Source organism: Mus musculus, chromosome 5, assembly GCF_000001635.26.
Source record: "Mus musculus strain C57BL/6J chromosome 5, GRCm38.p6 C57BL/6J".
NCBI classification, from domain to species: domain Eukaryota; kingdom Metazoa; phylum Chordata; class Mammalia; order Rodentia; family Muridae; genus Mus; species Mus musculus.
This window is the reverse complement of record NC_000071.6, coordinates 123,650,781-123,672,403: the sequence shown is the minus strand read 5'-3', so window position 1 is coordinate 123,672,403 and position 21,623 is coordinate 123,650,781. Positions and strand designations below refer to the sequence as shown.

At 45.6% G+C, this 21,623-nt stretch overlaps 1 protein-coding gene across 41 annotated transcripts in view; it reads left to right on the top strand.

Annotated features, from left to right (window-relative positions):
• Positions 1–21,623, top strand: part of Clip1 (CAP-GLY domain containing linker protein 1) — a 106,813-nt gene that overhangs the window by 12,203 nt on the left and 72,987 nt on the right. For 38 of the 41 annotated variants that reach the window (NM_001359222.1, NM_001291229.1, NM_019765.5 and 35 more), the window contains exons 2-3: positions 16,318–16,510; positions 18,384–18,952. In NM_001359222.1, the coding sequence (NP_001346151.1) occupies positions 16,426–16,510; positions 18,384–18,952 (654 nt within the window). In that variant the 5' untranslated portion in view covers positions 16,318–16,425. Of the gene's footprint in view, positions 1–245; positions 1,517–16,317; positions 16,511–18,383; positions 18,953–21,623 lie in introns of those variants that run through there. The other 3 variants (XM_030254714.1, XM_030254712.1, XM_011248233.3) reach the window with 1 other exon arrangement.

Sequence of the window (21,623 nt, the reverse complement as noted above, 5' to 3'; positions counted from 1 at the left end):
CAGAGAGAGACTACCTCAAAAAATTAAACAAACAAATAAATCCAGGCATGGTGGCACCTTCCTGTAATCCCAGTAATAGGGACCTGGAGAAAAGAGAAATCTTGGGGATTGCTGGATAGCTAGTCTAGCCAGATCAGTGAGCTCTAGAGAGAGAGATCCTGTCTCTGGGAGGGACCCTTGAGGTCTTACCTACTCCTAAGGAATAACAATGACTGGGGAACGGGAATCTCATGAGAGACATTTTCTTTTTTTTTCTTTTCTTTCTTTCTTTTCTTTCTTTTTTTTTTTTTGGCTTTTCGAGACAGGGTTTCTCTGTGTAGCCCTGGCTGTCTTAGAACTCACTTTGTAGACCAGGCTGGCCTCGAACTCAGAAATCCGCCTGCCTCTGCCTCCTGAGTGCTGGGATTAAAGGCGTGTGCCACTATGGCACCACCCCCCCCCCCCCCCCCGCTGCGATCGATATGCAGTCTTTTTTTTTTTTTTTTTAAGATTTATTTATTGACTATATGTAAGTACACTGTAGCTGTCTTCAGACACACCAGAAGAGGGAGTCAGATCTTGTTACGGATGGTTGTGAGCCACCATGTGGTTGCTGGGATCTGAACTCAGGACCTTTAGAAGAGCAGTCGGGTGCTCTTACCTGCTGAGCCATCTCACCAGCCCCGATATGCAGTCTTTAACCCAACCCTTTAATTCCTCAGCCATCTCTCCAGTCCCTCCTTTTGTTCTTTTAGAGTCAATACTGTGGCACTCCACCTCCCAGAAGCCATTGTGTGGCAGTGGAGGGTGGGCAGGGTGTGAAGAGGATCCTGAGTGGGAGACAGGCCTGACCCTGAATTTCTCATCCATGGGATCCAGCTCTATTGAGTTAGGAAGTGAAATGGTTAAGTTGACCCCCAGCAGACCTACGCCCCTATTGACAGCCTGCCCTGAAACTGAAATACTTGACCTCTGTCAATCACTCAGGGAGTAAAGAGTCCACACCAAATGCCTTTCAGTCCCTGCTTTCCAATATGAGTGAACAAAACCGAAAGGAGAAAAAAAAAAATGGCATAAACCGACCCTCTTCTGTGAGATGCAAGACATTTGGAAAGCAACCCCGTGTTGTCTCAGTGTTTTCAGTGGCCATGGCCTAGCAGCTCAGGTTTCACTGCCTCTTCTGTATTGGGCGCGGGGGACAGCAAGTGACACAGCGTAACCATGTAGCTACACTTACATAACCATGACTTGGGGGCAGGACTTGAGTGGACTGCCCTGGACCAGGGAGATGGTATTAAGCAGAGCCTGACTTTTCCTGTCAAGCGCGTCTTGAGAGTCATCACTAGGACTCTCTCCAGCCAGGCTCACTCGGGCACTCCCAGAGCCTCGGGTTGTGTCGTCATTTAGGACAGTCTTCAGACTGCAGCTGTCTCCAGGTAAGGGGCCGAGAGCCCTGTAGCTGCTGCTGTTGCTCAGGATGAGATTCCAGCCTCTACACCAGCCTGCTTCCTGAATTTTAAATTCCCTTTCCTGGCAGGTAAACTTCATTGCAAATTCTTTAACCGTTCTTTGTCTCCCACCAGCAACCTCCGGTTTAGAGTAAAGAGGTGTTTTCAGTTTACAGATGGAAAGAAGTGTCTGAGCTGAGCTGGAGAGCGTGGTTTGCAGAGGGCAGTTCACGCTGGCTGCTCGGGCAGTGCCAGCAACTACAGCAGGGCAGAAGAGATCTTATCACTCCAATGCCAGAGTTTTACCTTGGCAAAGACTGAGCCAAAATGACTCTCCTTTTACTTTCGATTTTTTTTCCCTTCCTCTTTCTGGGATCTGAAATCTAAACCATTGGTTAGAACCCCAAAAGGGTGGAACTTGGAATGAATATTGATCAGTAGCCTCAGGTTATAAGAGAGAATGCTGAGGTCTGGTAAGGGTTAGATAAATTATCCCAGATTGGTTAGCTGAGACAGGAGCCACGTGTCTCATTTCCTAGTCCAGCTGTTCATACTTTATTTTTTGCCTCAAGACTTTGGGGTTTTTTTTTTGTTGTTTCTTAGACAGGACTTTAAGTAGGCCAGGCTGGCCTTGAATTTAGTATTTAACTAAGTCTGGCCTTGAAACCCTGAGCCTCCTGTTTTAGCCTCCTGTGTGCTGGGTTTACAGGCCTGAGACAGCCATGCCTAGTTTGAGGCTAGGGCTGTGTGCCGTCTGGCTGGTAAAGAGCTTGCCTAGCGAGCTCAGAGCCTCATTTGCTCCTCCACACTGGGGCAGAGGCGAACACCTATCCTCCCAGCACTCTGGATTGCTGTGAATTCAAGGCTAGCCTGAGCCACATAGGGAGGCCCTGTTTCAAAAGAAAGGTTATTCTTTTAGGGGAGCTGGAGAGATGGCGCTGAGGTTAGGGCCCTTGTTGCTCTTGCAGAGGACCTGGGTTCAGTTCCCAGAACCCATATGGCAACTTGTGACCATGTATGACTCTAGTCCCAGGGAATCTAACACCCTCTTTTGACTTTCTCAGGTACCAAGAACACACATAGTGTACATACATACACGCAGGCAAAACACCATACATAAAAAAATTATGAATCTGAAAAAAATTTCAAGAAAAAAACAGGAATTTTTTTTTTTAATTTAATTTGAGCATAAGGACTTGAGAGATGGCTCAGCAGTTAAGAGCACTGACTGCTCTTCCAGAGGTCCTGAGTTCAAATCCTAGCAACCACATGGTGGTTTACAACCATCTATAAAGGGATCTGATACCCTCTTCTGGCCTAGCGACAGTGAACTCACATTTTATAAAATAAATAAATAAACCTTAAAAAAATTGAGCATTAGTTACTTCATTCCCGTTTGGGGGACTGTTTGTTCTGTTTGTTTTGATGAATTGTAAATTTCTTAATTCTTTTTTCTTTATGGTATCAAGTCACAGAGAATGGGAGAGATTGATTTAAAAAAAATAGATATATCTTATATAATAAATCCTTTTAATTAGGAAAAATTGTAGACACAGGAAAGTAGAGGGAATATCATCCCCAACTCCAGCAGAGCCCCCCCCCCTCTGTGTGGGCAATCAGGGTCGCATGGCTTCTTTTCTATTTATTTTGCTCTTGCCAGTTAATGCCTTTTTCGTTTTATTGAAAATAGAATGCTTTTATAGTTTTATGCTTTTCAACTCTATTTTCCCCCTCCCTTCTTCCCCTTTCTTTGTTTTTACTTGTTTAGACAGGGTCTCACTATGCATCCCAGCCTGGTCTTGAACAAGATATGTGCTGAGGATGACCTAAACTGATTTTCCTGCCTCGACGTCCTCTTCCCGTCAATTGCGGGAGTTATAGGCGTGTGCTACCACACCCAGTTTATGTGGCGCTTCATGCCTAGTGGGGAAGCACCATGAACCAAGCTCCATTCCCAGTTCAGGAGAGATACCCTGACAGGAGAGTTGAGAGCAGTAATTTAAAGAGGCCGGCTGGTCTCTCCTATCCCAGTGTCTCTCCTATCCCACTGTCCCTCCTATCCCACTGTCCCTCCTATCCCACTGTCCCTCCTATCCCACTGTCCCTCCTATCCCACTGTCTCTCCTATCCCACTGTCTCTCCTATCCCACTGTCCCTCTTATCCCACTGTCCCTCCTATCCCACTGTCCCTCTTATCCCACTGTCTCTCCTATCCCACTGTCCCTCCTATCCCACTGTCTCTCCTATCCCACTGTCTCTCCTATCCCACTGTCTGTCATCACCACCCAGTGCTTCCAGGGGTGCCAGGCTCATCTCTTTCAAGCCATGAGTGGGACAGAGAGTGTTGCGATTGCATGAGGTCTAGGCCTAGAAATGGCACACTGCCCCTTGCTGCTTTAATTCTATTGGCTAAGATTTAGTCCTGTGGTTGTCTAAACTCCCAGGGAAGCTGAGTCCAGGGAGTAGGAGGAAGTGAACCAGGCCTTGTGAATATACAGGCCAGGTGCTGGCTCTTGGCATGCCTGCCCATCAGGCTTTGTCATCAGTCCTGTCCTGGGCGTGGCTCACGTGAGACTTTTGAGCATTTGAAACACAGCAAATTGGGATGTGTTGTAAACAGAAGTGCACAGCTGATACAGCTGATTTGAAAGAAGTCATATGAGAAAAATGTTAATTGTATGTTAACTACACTTTTTTTGTTACGCGCTCATGCACATGCGAGGCACATGTCTGGAGGTGAGGAGTCAACCTGTAGAAGTCTGAGTTTTAGTTCCGGGGAATCTGACGTCCTCTTCTTATCTCCTCAGGCACTTGGCATGAAGTGCATGTGGAGCGCACACACGCAGGCAATACACTCCCACAGAAAACAAACCTAAAAGAAGATAGTAACTGGAGCGCAGTGGTGGGGCACACCTACAGTTCCAGCACTCGGGCGACAGAGATGAAGGGCTCAGAAGCTGACCATCCTTCTTAGTTACAAGGGGCGTTTGAAGCCAGCCTTGACCTTTTAAAAGATTCATTTTTATTTAAATTGGTGTTTTGCCTGCATACATATGCCCGTGCACCACATATGTGAATGCAGAGGCCAGAAGCTGATATTGGATTCCATGAGACTAGAGTTAAAGATGGCTGTGAGTCCATGTGGGTGCTGGGACTGGAACCTGGGTGCTCTGGCAGAGCTGCCCGTTCTGTTAACTATGACAGAGCCGTCTCTCCATCCAGAACATGGGTTCTTGGTAAGAGAGAGCAAGAGGAAGAAACTAGGATGAAAAATCCAGCACTGGGAGTTTAGTTCCCTGGTCGTGTTTGCTTCTTACACACACGTCCCAGGCTCACTCTGTGCTGCAAGAGTGAAAGAAATGCAGTTTGAATGGGGTGCAGCGGCTCATGCTTGAAATCCCAGAGTCTGGAAGGAGGGTGTGAGTGAGGACAGCCTGTGCTACAAAGTATAGAGAGTTCCGGGCAAAATCCTAGAAAAAAAATCATAATATAAAACAAAAGGGAAATATAATATATATATATTATATTTATATATTATATATAAAATATAATAATATATAAAATATAATACACACACACCCCTCTATACTGTGTTATAAGCCCTAAAAGTTAGAAGACAGGAACACAGCAAGTAGCCGGCCGTTTTGCCTTTCTTCCAGTGAGATCAGCTATTCCAGAGCTGCAGTGAGGCCACAGGAACTTTTGGCATTTTAAAAATGAACTCCTTCCACATTTTAACCTTCACTGCGCTTGCTTGGTAAACAGGACCTATTAGGGCTCGTGGCTGTTCAGTGCCTGAGTGGCAGAGAAAGGGCAGCAGTTACTCTAAGCTTGAGATTTGCTTCCTACTCAGTTTTCAGAATTCTTCACCATAGCCTAAGCTTTCAGGGCACAAAAGAAAACTGTGGCTGAGGTTGAACCAAAATAACAGTGCGCAAACTGGAGGAATGTGTTCTTGTGCTATTGGTGTTGTGCTCTTAGGGGTGTGTGTGTGTGTGTGTGTCTCTGTGTGTGTATGTATGTAGTGTGTGTGTGTGTCTCTGTGTGCTCACCTGTGTTGCTTCTGCCCCTCAGCAGGGGAGACACTGCTGTCTGGTGGGAAGAGGATGTCTTGATACAAAGTCCATATCCCTCTGGCATTAGCTCCGCATTCAGGAGGATGGAACCTTCTTCTTTAAAGTGGTGAGGCCGGAGAGGCAGACCAACATCAGAATTCCCACTTGTGAGGTCACCATTGTGACCTCACAGCCAGATGGTTCAAAATATTGCTTAGCTTCTGGGAAGATGTAAGCTGAGGCCTGGCCTGATTCCATAGACACCATGAGGTACCAGTTTGTCCTCTGTTAGCTGACTTGAGTTGAATTTTCTACAGTTCTATAGATAAAATGTAGACACTGATATCTCTGTGTTTTATATCTATGTGTTTAAATTACACAATTTGAAGAATGATAATATAATGGGAAGAAAATCACTGTGGCTGTCCTGGGCAGGAGAGTGAGGAGCAGGCCACTCAGAGAGGGGCGGCAGTGTGCTTTCGCTGAGTGGCTGCGCGGGGTGTCAGTGCTCAGTTGCATAATTTGCTGTCAAATTTCTTCAGAGATACACGGAACATTTTTAGTTCTGTGGGATATGTCTGGAGCACCTGACAATAACGATTTGGAATGGTTAGATGTAATCATCAGGAGGGTAAATAATTTATGATTCACCCTGAAGTTCAGACAGGTCCCAGTTGAGTTGTCAGCGTTCGGTTTTGCTTTACAGCTGGGGCTGTGAGAGCCAGCGTGAGCTCAGGCAGAAGGAAGCCACTGAACACTAACAGGGCTTTCTGATGTCTCACTCCATAGACCTTCAGGCTGGCCTCAAACTTGAGCCATGCCTTCTCCAGTGCTGGGATTACAGGCATCCACCTCTTTCCTTGTTGTGTCAGCGAACATGGTGAGGTTTGAGCAAGTGTCTCATTTGTACGATGCTTATCTTTCCCGCTCCAGGCTCTGGGTTCAGTCACTAGCACTATGTCAAAACTTTATGTTCCTGGATGCCTGAAACATACACTTGATAAATGGTCATCCCCTGTGTTCCAAATGTGGTAGTGCATGGCTTAAATTCCATCACTTGGGAGGCAGAGTCAGGTTGATCTCTGATCAAGATCCAGGCAGCCAGAATTACACAAGTGAAAAACACTGTCTCAAAAAAACAAACAAAACCAAAAAGTAAAGTAGGAATCAAGTCTGGTTACCTTCAGTGTTTGACTCTAGGTGGAGAAATTAAGAGCCTTCTTCTAAGTTTTTGGTCTTAATAAAGTCTCATAGTCTTGGCTGGCTTTGAATTTGATATATATCCCAGGCTGACCTTGAACTCATGATTTTCCTGTTTTTGTTCCCTAAGTGCTTGTATTATATAGGCTTGTGGCACTATGCTTTGCTGGTGTATGTGTGTGTGCGCGCATGGATGTATGTGTGTGCCTGAGTGTGTGTGTGTGTGTGTGTGTGTGTGTGTGTAGCCCTGGAGGGTGCTTTTGTGTTTTGAAATGGGAAATGTAGCCCAGGCTGGACTGACCTTCTGTACTCCTATCTCAGTGCCCTTAGTGCTGGGCGTATGAGTATGGGCCACCATGTCTGGTGGACGGCCATTACAGCAGTGTCCTGCGTGTTCCTTTATTTTTCCCAGTCATGTATCCCTGTTTTCTTAAACATGAAGATTTTAGGACTGAGATAACTTGTACACACACATTGTAGAAATTTGAAATTTGCTGGTGAGATGGCTCAGTGGGTAAGAGCACCCGACTGTTCTTCCAAAGGTCCGGAGTTCAAATCCCAGCAACCACATGGTGACTCACAACCATCCGTAACGAGATCTGACTCCCTCTTCTGGAGTGTCTGAAGACAGCTACAGTGTACTTACATATAATAAATAAATAAATCTTAAAAAAAAAAAAAAAAAAAAAAAGAAATTTGAAATTATATCTTCCAGCGCGTGGGAATCGGATAGGGAAGATGAGAAGTTCCTGACAGCTTTAGCTGCATTCCAAGTGCAGGGTTATGGGAGACGATTAAAAACAGGAAGCGAGCAAGGAAACAGAAACCCTGAAATTACCAAGAAGAGGTGAATTTTTACCAGGGGGAAGTATTTAATCACTTTAGATTATTTTTTTAAAAGAATATTTTAAACTGTGTGCCTCATGCCCATGGAGGTCAGAAGGAAAGGTCTTACATACCTGAAGCTAGAGTTACAACCACTTGGGTGCTGGGAACTGAAGCCAGTGTCCGGCTGCCATCAATCATTCCAGCCCCTAGATCACACTCCCCCCCCCCCCGGCCCCCCCATGAAAGGTATCTCTGTATCTTGCAGTTATCTCTAAGTAGGGAGACTAGAACTGGCTTTAGGTTTTGAACGTCCCTTTTACGAGAGCTCCTTGAGTGGTTAAGATGGATTACGTGATGAGGAGTCTGAGCAGAAGGGAGCAGCCCCAGAGGGGCCTTGAAATGGGGCTGTCTTGGCAGCTGAAAGAGTGACCGCTTTTTGTGCTTTGCATAAAATGTGGGGTGACACTAACCTCTCCTCCAGACTTTGAGATGTAGTCGTTACTGGACTTCCATAGGTTTTTTTTTTTTTTTTCTGTTTTTGTTTTTAAGGTCTAAGTATTTGGACTGGAGATGCAGGCACAGCACCTGTGTAGCATGGCTATGGCCCGTATAATACCCTGCTAACCCACCCATTACTTTCTGCTATTACAAGAAATGTTTTCCTTATCTGCATGTTTTGAATATTCTCACTTTAAATTTTTTTATGAGTGTTTATGTGCTTAAGCTGACAATGAGTATGCATACCGCACACATGCAGATACCCACTGAAGTAAGGAGAAAGGAGCCGCAGTTACAAACCACTGGGAGCCACCATGTGGGTCTGGGACCCAAACCTGGGTCCTCTGCCAAAGCAGTTGAGTGCTTTGATTGCTTTCATTTTTATGAGGCAGGTTTTAGGTGATTGCCTGTTAGAAGGAGTGCACAGTAAGGTTGGGGTACTGAACTGAATGTGTGAGCTTTAAAGTTTTGTTTGGAGCAGAAGAACATTTTTCTATAATTTCCTGTTCAAAGTTTAGTTGTATCTAAGGGAAGTGGAGACCTTGAATTCTCTTTCTTTCTTTCTTTCTTTCTTTCTTTCTTTCTTTCTTTCTTTCTTTCTTCCTCCCTCCCTCCCTCCTTCCCTCCCTCTCTCCCTCCCTCCTTCCCTCCCTCTCTCTTTCTTTCTGTTTTTTTTGAGACAGGGTTTCTCTGTGTTCTCTGGCTGTCCTGGAACTTACTTTGTAGACCAGGCTGGCCTCGAACTCAGAAATCCACCTGCCTCTGCCTCCCAACTGCTGGTATTAAAGGCGTGCGCCACCGCCGCCTGGTGGAGGCCTTGAATTCTTGAAAGTGGTGGTAGCTAACCATTGTGGTACTTGCTGAACACAGGCACTGTTCTCATGGTTGGAAGCATCCCCTAGATGTTGTTGTTGTCTAGATATTGAAGCTGTAACTATATATCTGACACTGTGTATGCCAAAGCTGGGGTGATGTCTACATCTGGGATCCCAGCACCTTTGGGAGGTTGAGGCAGGTAGATCGCCAGAAGTCCCAGGAGAGCTTAGGCCATAGAATGCCATGTTTCAGTGATGGCGCAGCAGGTGAAGGTGCTTTCCTTCAAAGCTGACTACCTGAGTTAGATCCCCTGGAACCCATACGGTGGAAAGAGTAAATCGACTTTGGCAAGAAATTCTCTGACCTCCAAACCTGTGCGTGTGCCCCGTAGATTATTGGGCTATTTCTATCTCCACTAGCTTCCAAATGAATGAGACTCCGACTATGATTTATTTATTTAGCTTTAGCACAGTTACTAGGCAGATACCAGTACTTAGTATTTGAATGCACAGCAGCCCCAGACTAACCCCAACATGCTCCCGATAAATAAACGTCATGATTTTTTTTTTTTAAAGCAAACAAGGGACTCTAGAGACAGCTTAGTGGTTAAAAGCTATCATGGTACTTAGTGATACTCTTTGTGGTACTGTTCTTATAAAGGATATGAGTTTGGTTCCCAGCTCATAACTGAGATGTAGCCTATAATGCCAGTTCTGTGGCGATCTGATACCTGTGATCACTGAAGGCACCTACATTCATGTTCACACACAACATACACACATACACATACATACGCACACTTAAAAATAATAAAGAGAAATATTTAAAACCAAGCAAACAAATTGAAATAAAATACCCCACCCCCAAACACATACACACAAAAGACAAATGTGGACCAGACCGCACTTCATAGAGGATGACCACTTTCTGCAATAGAGGAATATCTTATTTTCTGGGATCATAACTGTAGCAAAACTGACACCTTAAGACACATAAAGCACACTTTTTTCTTTTTTAACCTGAGGACAGGTCCCCTAAGGTTGTCTGCTTCTTTGAAATAAATATCTTGCTTCTTTGCCCTTAGGTTGTAGGTTCTAGATCAGATCTGAATTAAATTTCAAGTTGATGACATTAATCTAGTTTAAAAAGTTCCAGGCCTGCCGTTGTCTCTCCAGAGAGTTCAGAGGTCACACAGGACAGCAAAACCGTTTCTTCAGTGTTGACGTTGAGTAATACACCTTCCTGTCTGCGGGAGGAAGTGCGGACCCTTTAGCGAGGAGGAGGGAGCAAGAAGGGGATTGTGTGCCTGAACAGTGCCCTGTAATCTCCCGGTGCTGCCTGGCGCTTGGAACTAGATGATCTTCCTGCTTCTTCCTTTTAAGAGTACAAGCAAAACAGAAGCTATTTTTAACTTTTCAGAGCTGATGTAAGTTCTAAAGATAAACACTTTCCAAATAGCTCTTGGCTTGAGAAAAACGACTATCAGGCATCATTCAGTGTTATAAATGCAAAATTCAGGTTATGCACACACACACACACACACACACACACACACGACACACATACACATATTCATATCCACACAGACTCAACATGACACAGATAGACAGACAGACGACACCAGCACACACTGGTGTTTTTTGGAAAACAAGGCTGTAGAGCAGTGTGACCTTTATCTTGGAAGGGGCTTTCATGCTTCTCCTTTTGGCTTTTTGAAGCAGGGTTTCACTGTGTAGCCCCAGCTGGCCTAGAACTTATGGCTGTCCTCTTACTTTCCTCTCTCAGTTTCTGGCATCACAGGCCTGAGCCACTGCCTTGGCTGTGACTAATGGAAAGTATATTTAGCAGTGTATACACATCCACACAAGACCTCTCACGTGGGGAGGTGGTGTTGATTATCGTGACATAGCCATTACTTTTTGGAGCTGTTGGACTTCTCTGCAGGCCTTGGATATATTTTGCTTTGTTTAGTAACTACACATCCATGTAACTCTAGGGTATTTTGATCCAAGGTTGGGAAACAGCTGATAGTGTTGTTAGAGCCACATCACAACTCTCGTGGACCACCAGTAAGGTACTTCACTCTTGCTTCTTTGCTTGCTTGTTTTCTGGTTTTTCGAGAAAGGGTTTCTCTGTGTGCCCTGGCTGTCCTGGAAAGCTTATTGTTTGCTGCTGCTGCTCCTTCTCCTGCTGCTGCTCCTTCTCCTTCTCCTCCTTCTGCTGCTGCTGCTCCTCCTCCTCCTCCTCCTGCTCCTGCTCCTGCTCCTCCTCCTCCTCCTCTTTAAGTAGGGTCAGTTCAGGCTGATTTTGAACTTGTATTCCTCTTGCCTCAGCCTCCTCACAGTTCTGGGATAAATTACCTCTGAAAATGGAGTTTAAAATATTTTGAAAGATGAAAGGTGTAGCTCAGTTACCAGAGTGCTTTCATAGTATGCATGAAGCTCTGGGCTCAGTCTTCAGCACCACAAAAACTGCATGGTTGTGCAGGCTAGTAATTCCAGCACTGGGGGGTTAGAGGCCACAGGACACAAGTTCAAGGTCATCTTCGGCTACACATCAAGTTTTAGGCAAGCCTCAGGTACTTAAGATTTGGTTTCAAAAAATTTGGTTGAATCATTATTTGTGAAGTACTTAATTTTTCCTCAGGCACTCGCTTTTTTGTTTGTTTATTTGTTTTTTGAGACAGGGTTTCTCTGTGTATACCTGGCTGCCCAGGAACTCATTATGTACACCAGGTTGGCCTCAAACTCAGGGAACTGCCTGCCACTGCCTATTCAGTGCTGGGACTAAAGGCTTACACTACTGTGCTGGGCGTAGGTAGTCACCTTTAACATTTTTTATTGATTTTTGTGTGTATAAGCATTTTGGGCATATGTATGTCAGATGGTCAGAAGAGGGTGTAGCTCCTGCAACTGGAGTTGCAGGTAGTTGTGGCCGCTTAACTGGGAACCGAACTAGGTCCCCTGAGAGCAATAGGTGCTTGTAATTGCTGAGCCATCTCTCCTGCCACTTGGGCAGTCACTTTAAATGAGATCAAGTCTTTGGCAAGAAGAGTACCCTTGGATGGAGGAAGTTGCAGGATAGTGTTGTCTGATAGGACTATCTGCCCTGTGTGTAGTGATTGGAATTGTTGTGTCTCTGGCACTGTCGCTAGTTAATCGTACATTTGGATGTGACTGAAGCATTACATTTAACATGGAGTGCCTAGAGACAGGGTTCCAGGGTTAAGAACTTTTGTCACTCATGCAGGGGGCTGGAGTTTGGGCAGCTCCACCACACCTAGGGCGCATTATGCTCTTTTGGTTTCCACGCGCACCTGCACACTTATATACAGGGAGGGGGCAGTAAAGCTAATAAGAAAAAAGTAGGTCAGGTGTGGCTGAGGCGGGCAGGTCTGTGTGAGTTCTAGGCCAGTCTGCTGATGTGCATGGTAAGTTTCAGGCCATCCAGGGCTTCACTGTGAGACCCTATCTCAACAACACACACACACACACACACACACACACACACACACGCACACACACACAAAACCACAAGTAGCTGGAGGTTACCATACTTGAAAACACAGAGGCCACATACTGAGCTTTTGGTCTCACAGACTGGAAGTCTGAGATACAAAAAAAATGTATCAAATAAAGGCAAGCTGTAGGATATCTAGCCTAGTCCACTCCCTGTGTCTGGTAGTAGAAAGGCTGGATGTGGTCTCCTGTGCTCAGCGGTAGCTAGTCTTCACAGCTATACTCGTCCTTGCCAGAGTGTCGTCTCAAGAGTTCTAGATGATAGTCTTCCCCGAAGTCCCCTTGTGAGCACCATCCCTGCCGCTCAGGACTCTGCTCTCCTGCGTTAGCCTGAGGCCAGCAGCCCCAGCTCGGACCTGTACTGACTAGCGCACCGAGTGAGGATTTCAAACGAACCACGGAAAGGCTGCTGGCCCTGGGCTTCAGATTTGCCTGTTAATGGGAGTGAGACTAAAGTAACCGAGATGAACTCTTGAAATAAGTATGAAGTCTGAGATGCTGTAGACAGCTTTCATTGTGCTAGTAGACTCCTGTAATAAAGGCCCTGCATCTGAGGTGAAGGGTTAGGGAAGTTGAATAGTTTCTTCATTCATTAATTGATCGGAGGCTCTTGAGCATCTCCTGCAGTTTTCCCTTTAGACTTGATTTCTTAGAGGAATCCTCTGATGCTCATCCAACTGAGCTCACTGTCCAATCCACAGGCTTTGTCCTTTGCCATCTCCTCTGCCTCCCGACTGTAACGTCTGTTTCCTTCCAGCTCACACATGCTTTGCTTTTTGCCTTGCTCTCGAAGCCTTTTCCTTGTACTCTGGTCCACCCTTTTGGCCTTCTAGGACAGTTTTGGGATAATCACATGGCTTGTTATGTCTTATAAGTGGCATTGTGTGCTTAGTTATTTTTTTGTGGGTGTGAATCTTCTCCCCAGATACATTGTAAGTTCCATATGTTTGTATCCGTTATATATTCTTATGTCATCTGTAGTGAGCAGGAAGTACAATTTAAAACATATTAGGTGCGCCCCAGCCAGTCAGAGTAAAAGTTTAGAGTGTTTTCCTTTATTTAGTGAATGTGTATTATATGTTGTAGGAAATATAAAAATGGCTAAAATGTAATTTCTTCAGAGAGAATTTACAGTCCACACAGAGACCGCTAAATGTGCTGGATGCTGTGAAAACCACACAGACTCAGTGAGTTGTGGTTGCTTGTGCCTGTATCCCAGCACTGTAGAAGGCCACTGCCAGAGAATCGCCATGAGTTTGAGGCCAGTCAGTATTCCCGTGTGACATCCTATTTCAGAAACCTAGAAACAGGGCTGATGAGATGGCTCAGATGCCACACAAGTCTGGCAAGCATCTGAGTTGAGTCCTCAGATCATACTTTAAAAGGTGAAAGGAGAGAGAGCTGACTCTATAAAGTTGTCCTCTGACCTCCCATGTACTCACCCTGACACCTGTATCCACACACACACTCACACACTCACACACACACACACACACACACACACACACACACACACACCCAACCTGGTTAAGCACACATGTAATCCCAGTACTCAGGAGATGGAGGCAGGGGGATCAGAAGTTCAGTTACTCTCAGCTACATAGCAAGTCTGAGTCTCTCCTGGATCCACGAGAGCCTGTCATAAACAAATAGCAGACAGACCAAACAAAATGGACAGTGCACTGGAAAGAGAAGGATGGACACGTTTGCGTTGGCGAGGAGCTGGGGTGGTTTTGGAAAGCGAGTGAGTGTAGGTTTCAGCAGGTGAAGCTGAAGACTTGGGAAGCAGGGAGAACCCCTGGGAAGCCATGGAGGAGGCAGAGTCCTGAGCTGTTCTGGGGTCAGCTGTGGACGATTCCCGGGCATGCGATTGGGAAACTGAACTTCCAATTAATCCTTGATCAGTAATTTAGTGGTGGTTCTCAGATGCTCCCGTCAGAATCACCTGAGTGGCTTATGTGACCCAGATGGCTGAGTCCGCAGGGTTTGTTGATAGGTCCGAGGTCCTCATTTCTAACAGGTTCTAGCTGCTGCTGCTGCTGCTTGAGTGTGAGCACAGTGCATGTGATAATTGCCCGTGGAGATGCCGGCATATTTGGTAACTAGAACCCCTGGCTGTTAACGCACCGAGGTGGTGGTGCTGCTCTGTGCATACACACCGGGACTTCCAGGCTGCAGATCAGGCTGTGGTATGCACAGCCCTTCCTGCAGGGTTGGAGCAGTGGTGATGCAAGCAGTAAGTGCTGAGCATGCTTTCCTGGCACCCAAGTCTTTAAAGTCTGAGCGAGAGGCACTTGGTGCTGGGGGCCCTTGACAAGTGAAGATTTAAAATCTCTTTAACTCTTAGCTAGGTGCGGTGGTGCAGGCCTTTAACCCCAGCACCAGGGAAGCAGAGGTGGGCAATTTTTGTGAGTTTTAAACTTAGCCTTTGTCTATCTACACAGTGAGTTCCAGGATAATCAGGGCTATATAGTGAGACCCTGTCTCAAACAAAACAAAATAGCAAAAAAACCCTGTAACTCTGAATAGGAAACAAAAATGAATATAGCAAGCAATATTTGGGAAACACTTTTCTTAGGGCTTCTTTGCATTTTTTTTTTTTTTTTTGATTTTTCGAGACAGGGTTTCTCTGTATAGCCCTGGCTGTCCTGGAACTCACTTTGTAGACCAGGCTGGCCTCGAACTCAGAAATCCGCCTGCCTCTGCCTCCCATGTGCTGGGATTTTTCTTTGCATTCTTAAAAATTACTGAGATCTCCAGAAGTCCCCCCTTAAACCCAAACAAAACAACAGGCTCTGTGACTTTTCTTTTTTAAAGATGACTTTATTACTTCTTGCCCGTTCTTTTTTTTTTTAAGATTTATTTATTTATTATATCTAAGTACACTGTAGCGGTCTTCAGACACACCAGAAGAGGGAGTCAGATCTCATTACGGATGGTTGTGAGCCACCATGTGGTTGCTGGGATTTGAACTCAGGACCTTTGGAAGAGCAGTCGGTGCTCTTAACCACTGAGCCATCTCTCCAGCCCCCGCTCTGTGACTTTTTAAAATATATTTTTTCCTTTTTTATTAGATATTCTCTTTATTTACATTTCAAATGTTATCCCCTTTCCTAGTTTCCCCTCTGAAAAATCCCCATCCCCTCCCCCTCCCCCTGCTCCCCAGCCCACCCACTCCCGCTTCCAGGCCCAGGCATTCCCCTATACTGGGGCATAGAACCTTCTTCACAGGACCAAGGGCCTCTCCTCCCATTGATGACAGACTAGGCCATCCTCTGCTACATATGTAGCTGGAGCCATGAGTCCCTTCATGTGTTTTCTTTGGTTGGTGGTTTAGTCCCAGGGAACTCTGGGGTTACTGGTTAGTTCATATTGTTGTTCCTCCTAGGGGGCTGCAACCCCTTTCAGCTCCTTGGGTACTTTCTCTAGCTCCTTCATTGGGGACCATGTGCTCCATCTAATGGATGACTGTGAGCATCCATTTCTGTATTAGTCAATCACTGGCAGAGCCTCTCAGGAGACAGCTATATCAGGCTCCTGTCAGCAAGCTCTTGTTGGCATCTGCAATAGTGTCTGGGTTTGGTGGTTGTTTATGGGATGGATCCCCAGGTGGGGCAGGTTCTGGATGGTTATTCCTTCAGTCTCTGCTCCAAACTTTGTCTCTGTAAGTCCTTAAAATATATTTTTTAAAGACTTATTTGTTTCATGTTTGTGGGTATGCTGTCGCTGTCTTGAGACACACCAGAAGAGGGTATCAGATCCCATTACAGATGGTTGTCAGCCACCATGTGGTTGCTGGGAATTGAACTCAGGACCTCTGGAAGAGCAATCAGTGCTCTTATCCGCTGAGCCATCCCTGAGCCATCCCTCCAGCCCGCCACTGTGGTTTTTATCCCTCAGATTACAAGTCTGCACTACTACTATGCCCAGTTTGGTATTTGAAGTAACTCTCTCTTGATATGTTTCCTTTTTCAGATTTGACCGAGAGGCTGAGTTCTCTATAGGAACACCCACATTTGTATGGATGAGTGGGGAAAGATAGCGGCAGCAGACAAGGAAAAAGCGTCCTGACCTCCCGAGAACATGAGTATGCTAAAACCCAGCGGCCTGAAGGCCCCTACCAAGATCCTTAAGCCGGGAAGCACAGCCTTGAAGACGCCTGCTGCTGGTAAGCGTTTACTTTTTATCTTTATTTTATTTCATTTCATTTTGAGACAGGGCTTCTCCACATTTCAAGGCTGTCCTGAAATTCACTCTGTACACCAGGCCAGCCTCAAACTTAGAGGTTTACCTGCCTCTACCTCCTGAGTGCTAGGATTAAAGATATGTGCCACCATGCATGGCTACTTTTAATTAAAAAAAAAAGCTTTGCTTTATTATTTATTTAGGTGTGTGTGTGTGTGCATGCAGTTGCCTGAAGAAGCCAAAGGAGTGTTTCCAATCTCCTAGAGCTGGAGTTACAAGTGGCTGTGAGCCAACTGAAATGGTCGGTCGCTGGGAACTGAACTCAGGTCCTCTGCAAGAGCAGCAAGCGCTCTTAACCTCTGAGCAATCATGCATTATCTTATATGAGTACACTGTAGCTGTACAGGTGGTTGCAAGTCTTCATGTGGTCGCTGGGGATTGAATTTTAGGACCTCTGCTCGCTCCAGTCAATAGGAATTTATAAACAACAGAAATGTATTGCTCACAGTTTTGGTTCTTCTAGTTTTGCTTATACCTTCCTGTCAGTTAGGCTCAGGCCAAATGTCAGCTCTTGGGTGGAAGGAAGCAGGGGCTTGTCTCCTCCACAGTACTCAGGCTGTCTGCTTTCTTGTCTTCTCAGTTCTCGCCTTGGAGAGCACAGACTGTGCTGTCTTGCTTGGTTTCCTGACATAGAACAATGCCTGGGATTAGTCCTAGAGATGCAGGAGCTCCCCAGACACGTAGACAATGAATGAATATGCGGAGTCATTCAGTTCTCTCAAATGCCCTCAAAGGAAGACGTTACTGCCTCCCTACAGGGGAAGAGATTAAACATAGAGAGGTTATGTCACATCTGGAGATATGATACGCCCCATAAGTGACAGTCTGCTTAGGAGTGTGCACTTCCTTCAGTTACACTAACTATTTAATAAATCCTTATTAGATGACGAATGAATAAGTTTTCAATGTAAGTACACAGCTCACAAATTAACTGTTCTCTTTATGATAGGATAGAGGTTGCACAAAAGTTTACCTTCCCAGGGCATTTGGCCAGGTGCTATCTTATGTTTTCACCTCTATTTCTCCTTCTGCCATCGAAGAAGTAGGTTTTATTGTAATAGTGTTATAGTAGAGATGGCGGGGGTGGGGTGGGGTGGGGTGGGGTGGGCATTCCTGAATCCTTTCATTCAGTAAACAAGATTGTGTGTCTCTGGTAAAATGGTAGGAGATTTTGCTAGCTTGGCTGTTCATATGTTGGAGTAAGCTGGTCTTGGTGGGTCTGACTGGATTCTCGAAATGTTCAGGAAGGGCGCAGGGTAGGAATGAACTGGGAACTATAAATACAGGGCTGGGAAAGGACTATGGCTTTTTTTTTTTTTTTCTTTTTGCCTTGATGACTTCCAGTCTTAGTTGCAAATGTAGAGTAACACACACACACACACACACACACACAGAGTTCACAGAGCTTTGACAGTGTTCTGCTTCCTTGCTTAAAAAAAATAGAATTTGCTCAACAAGTCAACAAGTTCTGGTCTGTTTATGTTGCTATTGTTTTCTCTTTTTATGTTTAAAGGTTTTAAAAAAATTATTATTTTATGTGTGTGGGTGTTTAATCTATGTGTGTGCCTGTTGCTGGGTGAGGCCAGAGGAGGATGTCAGATCCCCTGGAAATGGACTTATGGATTGTTGCGAGCCGCCGTATGGGGGCTGGGGATTGAACGTGGGCCCCCTGCAAGAAGAGCCGGTGCTCTTAGCCATTGAGCGGTCTCTCCAGGCTGTTTTCCGTTTTTTCTTTGTTAGAGGACAGCTGCTCAGCTATGATGTGGGACCTGTTCTGATTCTGCTTCTGCTTTCAGCTGCAGCTCCAGTGGAGAAGACAATACCCAGTGAGAAAGCCTCGGGCCCTCCATCCTCCGAGACCCAAGAGGAGTTTGTGGATGACTTTCGAGTTGGAGAACGTGTTTGGGTGAACGGGAATAAGCCCGGATTTATCCAGTTTCTTGGGGAAACTCAGTTCGCACCAGGCCAGTGGGCTGGGATTGTTTTAGATGAACCCATAGGGAAGAACGATGGCTCTGTGGCGGGAGTGCGGTATTTCCAGTGTGAACCTTTAAAGGGCATATTCACCCGACCTTCAAAGCTAACGAGGAAGGTGCAGGCAGAAGATGAAGCCAACGGCCTGCAGGCAGCTCCTGGGAGAACTGCTTCACCTCTGTCCACTGCTGCAGCTACCATGGTGTCTTCTTCTCCAGCCACTCCCTCAAATATTCCCCACAAACCGTCCCAGTCAACGGCAAAAGAACCTTCGGCTACACCTCAAATTAGCAACCTCACAAAAACTGCCAGTGAGTCGATCTCCAACCTTTCAGAGGCTGGCTCTGTCAAGAAGGGGGAGCGGGAGCTCAAGGTCGGAGACAGGGTGCTGGTGAGTCACTGGCCACTGCCCTTCTTCCCCCTCCTCCCCTCCCTCCTTCTCCCTCCTCCCCTCCCTCCTTCTCCCTCCTCCCCTCCCTCCTTCTCCCTCCTCCCCTCCCTCCTTCTCCCTCCTCCCCTCCCTCCTTCTCCCTCCTCCCCTCCCTCCTTCTCCCTCCTCCTCCTTCCCCTTGAGAGAAGGCCTCTCTTTGAAGTCCAGCTGGAGCCATGGTGTGCCTCCAACTTTCTTCTGCCATACCTGGCTAGCTAACATGCTAATTTGTTTTTTTTTTTTTAAATGGAGTAAGGTTTTCTTTTTTTTTTTTTTTTTTTTAAGATTTATTTATTTATTATATGTAAGTACACTGTGGCTGTCTTCAGACACTCCAGAAGAGGGAGTCAGATCTTCTTACAGATGGTTGTGAGCCACCATGTGGTTGCTGGGATTTGAACTCCGGACCTTCGGAAGAGCAGTCGGGTGCTCTTACCCACTGAGCCATCTCACCAGCCCGCTAATTTGTTTTTTAAACATAAATCTTTAATCTAGAAATAAGAAGCATTTTAACTTTAAAATTCGTTAAAGAAGTTAAGATTTAGAAACTAAATGTAGTGGCTGGGTGGTGGTAACATGTCTCTTTAATCCCAGCACTCGGGATGCAGAGGCAGGAGGATTTCTGAGTTTAAAGCTAGCCTGGTCTACAGAGCAAGTTCCAGGACAGCCAGGACTAACAGAGAAACTCTGTCTTGAAAAACCAAAATGAACTGGGGTGGGGTGTGTGTGTGTGTGGTGGGGGGGAGAGAAATGGATATAGATGTAGAAATATGAAACGTGTGATTTAAACTTTTTAAAAAAGATTTATTTATTATATGTAAGTACACTGTAGCTGTCTCCAGACGCCCCAGAAGAAGGTATCAGCTCTCATTACAGATGGTTGTGAGCCATCATGTGGTTGCTGGGATTTGAACTCACGACCTTCAGAAGAGCAGTCGGTGCTCTTAACTGCTGAGCCATCTCTCCAGCCCCATGATTTAAACTTTTAATAATTAAAAAAATTGCCAGGCATGGAGTTGCATGCCTATAATCTCAGCACTGATGAGACAGAGGCAGGGGGATTGAAAATTTGAAGACTAGCTATGCTACATAGCAAGTTCCTGTGTCAAAAAATAAAAACAACCAAACCAAACCAAAAATAAATAATTGGGCAGGGTCATGGGGATTGTATTTGCTGGTTTTGTGTCAACTTGACAGAAACTGGAGTTATCACAGAGAAAGGAGCTTCAGGTGAGGAAATGCCTCCATGAGATCCAGCTGTAAGGCATTTTCTCAATTAGTGATCAAGGGGGAAAGGCCCCTTGTGGGTGGTGTCACCTCTGGGCTGGTAGTCTTGGGTTCTATAAGAGAGCAAGCTGAGCAAGCCAGGGGAAGCAAGCCAGGAAGTAATGTCCCTCCATGGCCTCTGCATCAGCTCCTGCTTCCTGCCCTGCTTGAGTTCCAGTCCTGACTTCCTTTGGTGATAAACAGCAGTATGGAAGTGTAAGCTGAATAAACCCTTTCCTCCCCAACTTGCTTCTTGGTCATGATGTTTGTGCAGGAATAGAAACCCTGACTAAGACAGGAGTTGAGGAGATAGCTTAGTAAAACCTTGCAAGTTTGAGGACTTGAGTTTGATCTCTATGTAAGAAGCAAAGCATGGTAACACATACTACTACTGACGCGCGTTTATAACCAGTGATGGCAAGATGGAGATAGTGAGACTCTGGGCTCAGGTGCTAGTTAATATTGCCCAATCAGCAAGCATCACATCCCAGTGAGACGTCCTGTCTCAAAAAAAAACTAGAGCGCATCATGTCAAGCTGTGGTCATCACTTCTTCCTACAGCACCAGGTAACCCCTTTTTGGCTCACTTCTGAAAGTGGGATTTATATGTATAGGTATATGATATGTAATGTATGCAATACATATACATATATACACGTGTGCATGAAGACATTATACATAAAGCTTTTTCTCTGAGACAGGGTGTCACCGGGGAGTCCAGCCTGATCTAGAACTCTCTAGTTACCCCTGGCTGGGCTCACACTCATGTTAATCTTGCCTCAACCTCTTGAATATATTTTTATTTTTAAAGCACAACATAAGAATATCCCCCAAGGAAAGATGGGTAAAAGGCATATGTGGTACATCCGCTCTGTGGAGTACCAGTTAGCAGAATGTGTGTCTGAGTTGGTTTGGTTTTGTTTTTTGTTCAGTCCTTTACATCTTTTGACATAGGGTCTCATATATTCTAGCAGCCCCTGGACCCTGTGTAGATGGGGGTGACCTTGAACACTGATCCTCTGCCTTTCTCTCCCAAACGCTTCCTAGTTTGTTTTCTGTTGCTATGACAGAATTCTGATGCTGGGTAATTAAGAAAGAAAGGTTGATCTTGGACTCTGCCTCTTGTGGCTGGGCTGTGTAACAGAACATGATGCTGACCTTTTTCTGGTAAGGGCTTCATGGCAGAAGGACAATCAATGAGTATATCCAGAGAGGAACTCAGAAAAGCCAAACTTGCTTGATGGCAATCTGTGTTCCTGGTGTCCTATCCTGTTAGGGCTTAACTCAGCAGAAAGACGTCAGTGCATTTATGAAGGCTACACTTCTCGCCCCTTAAACCGCCTACCTCCTGGTGGGCCCCACTTCC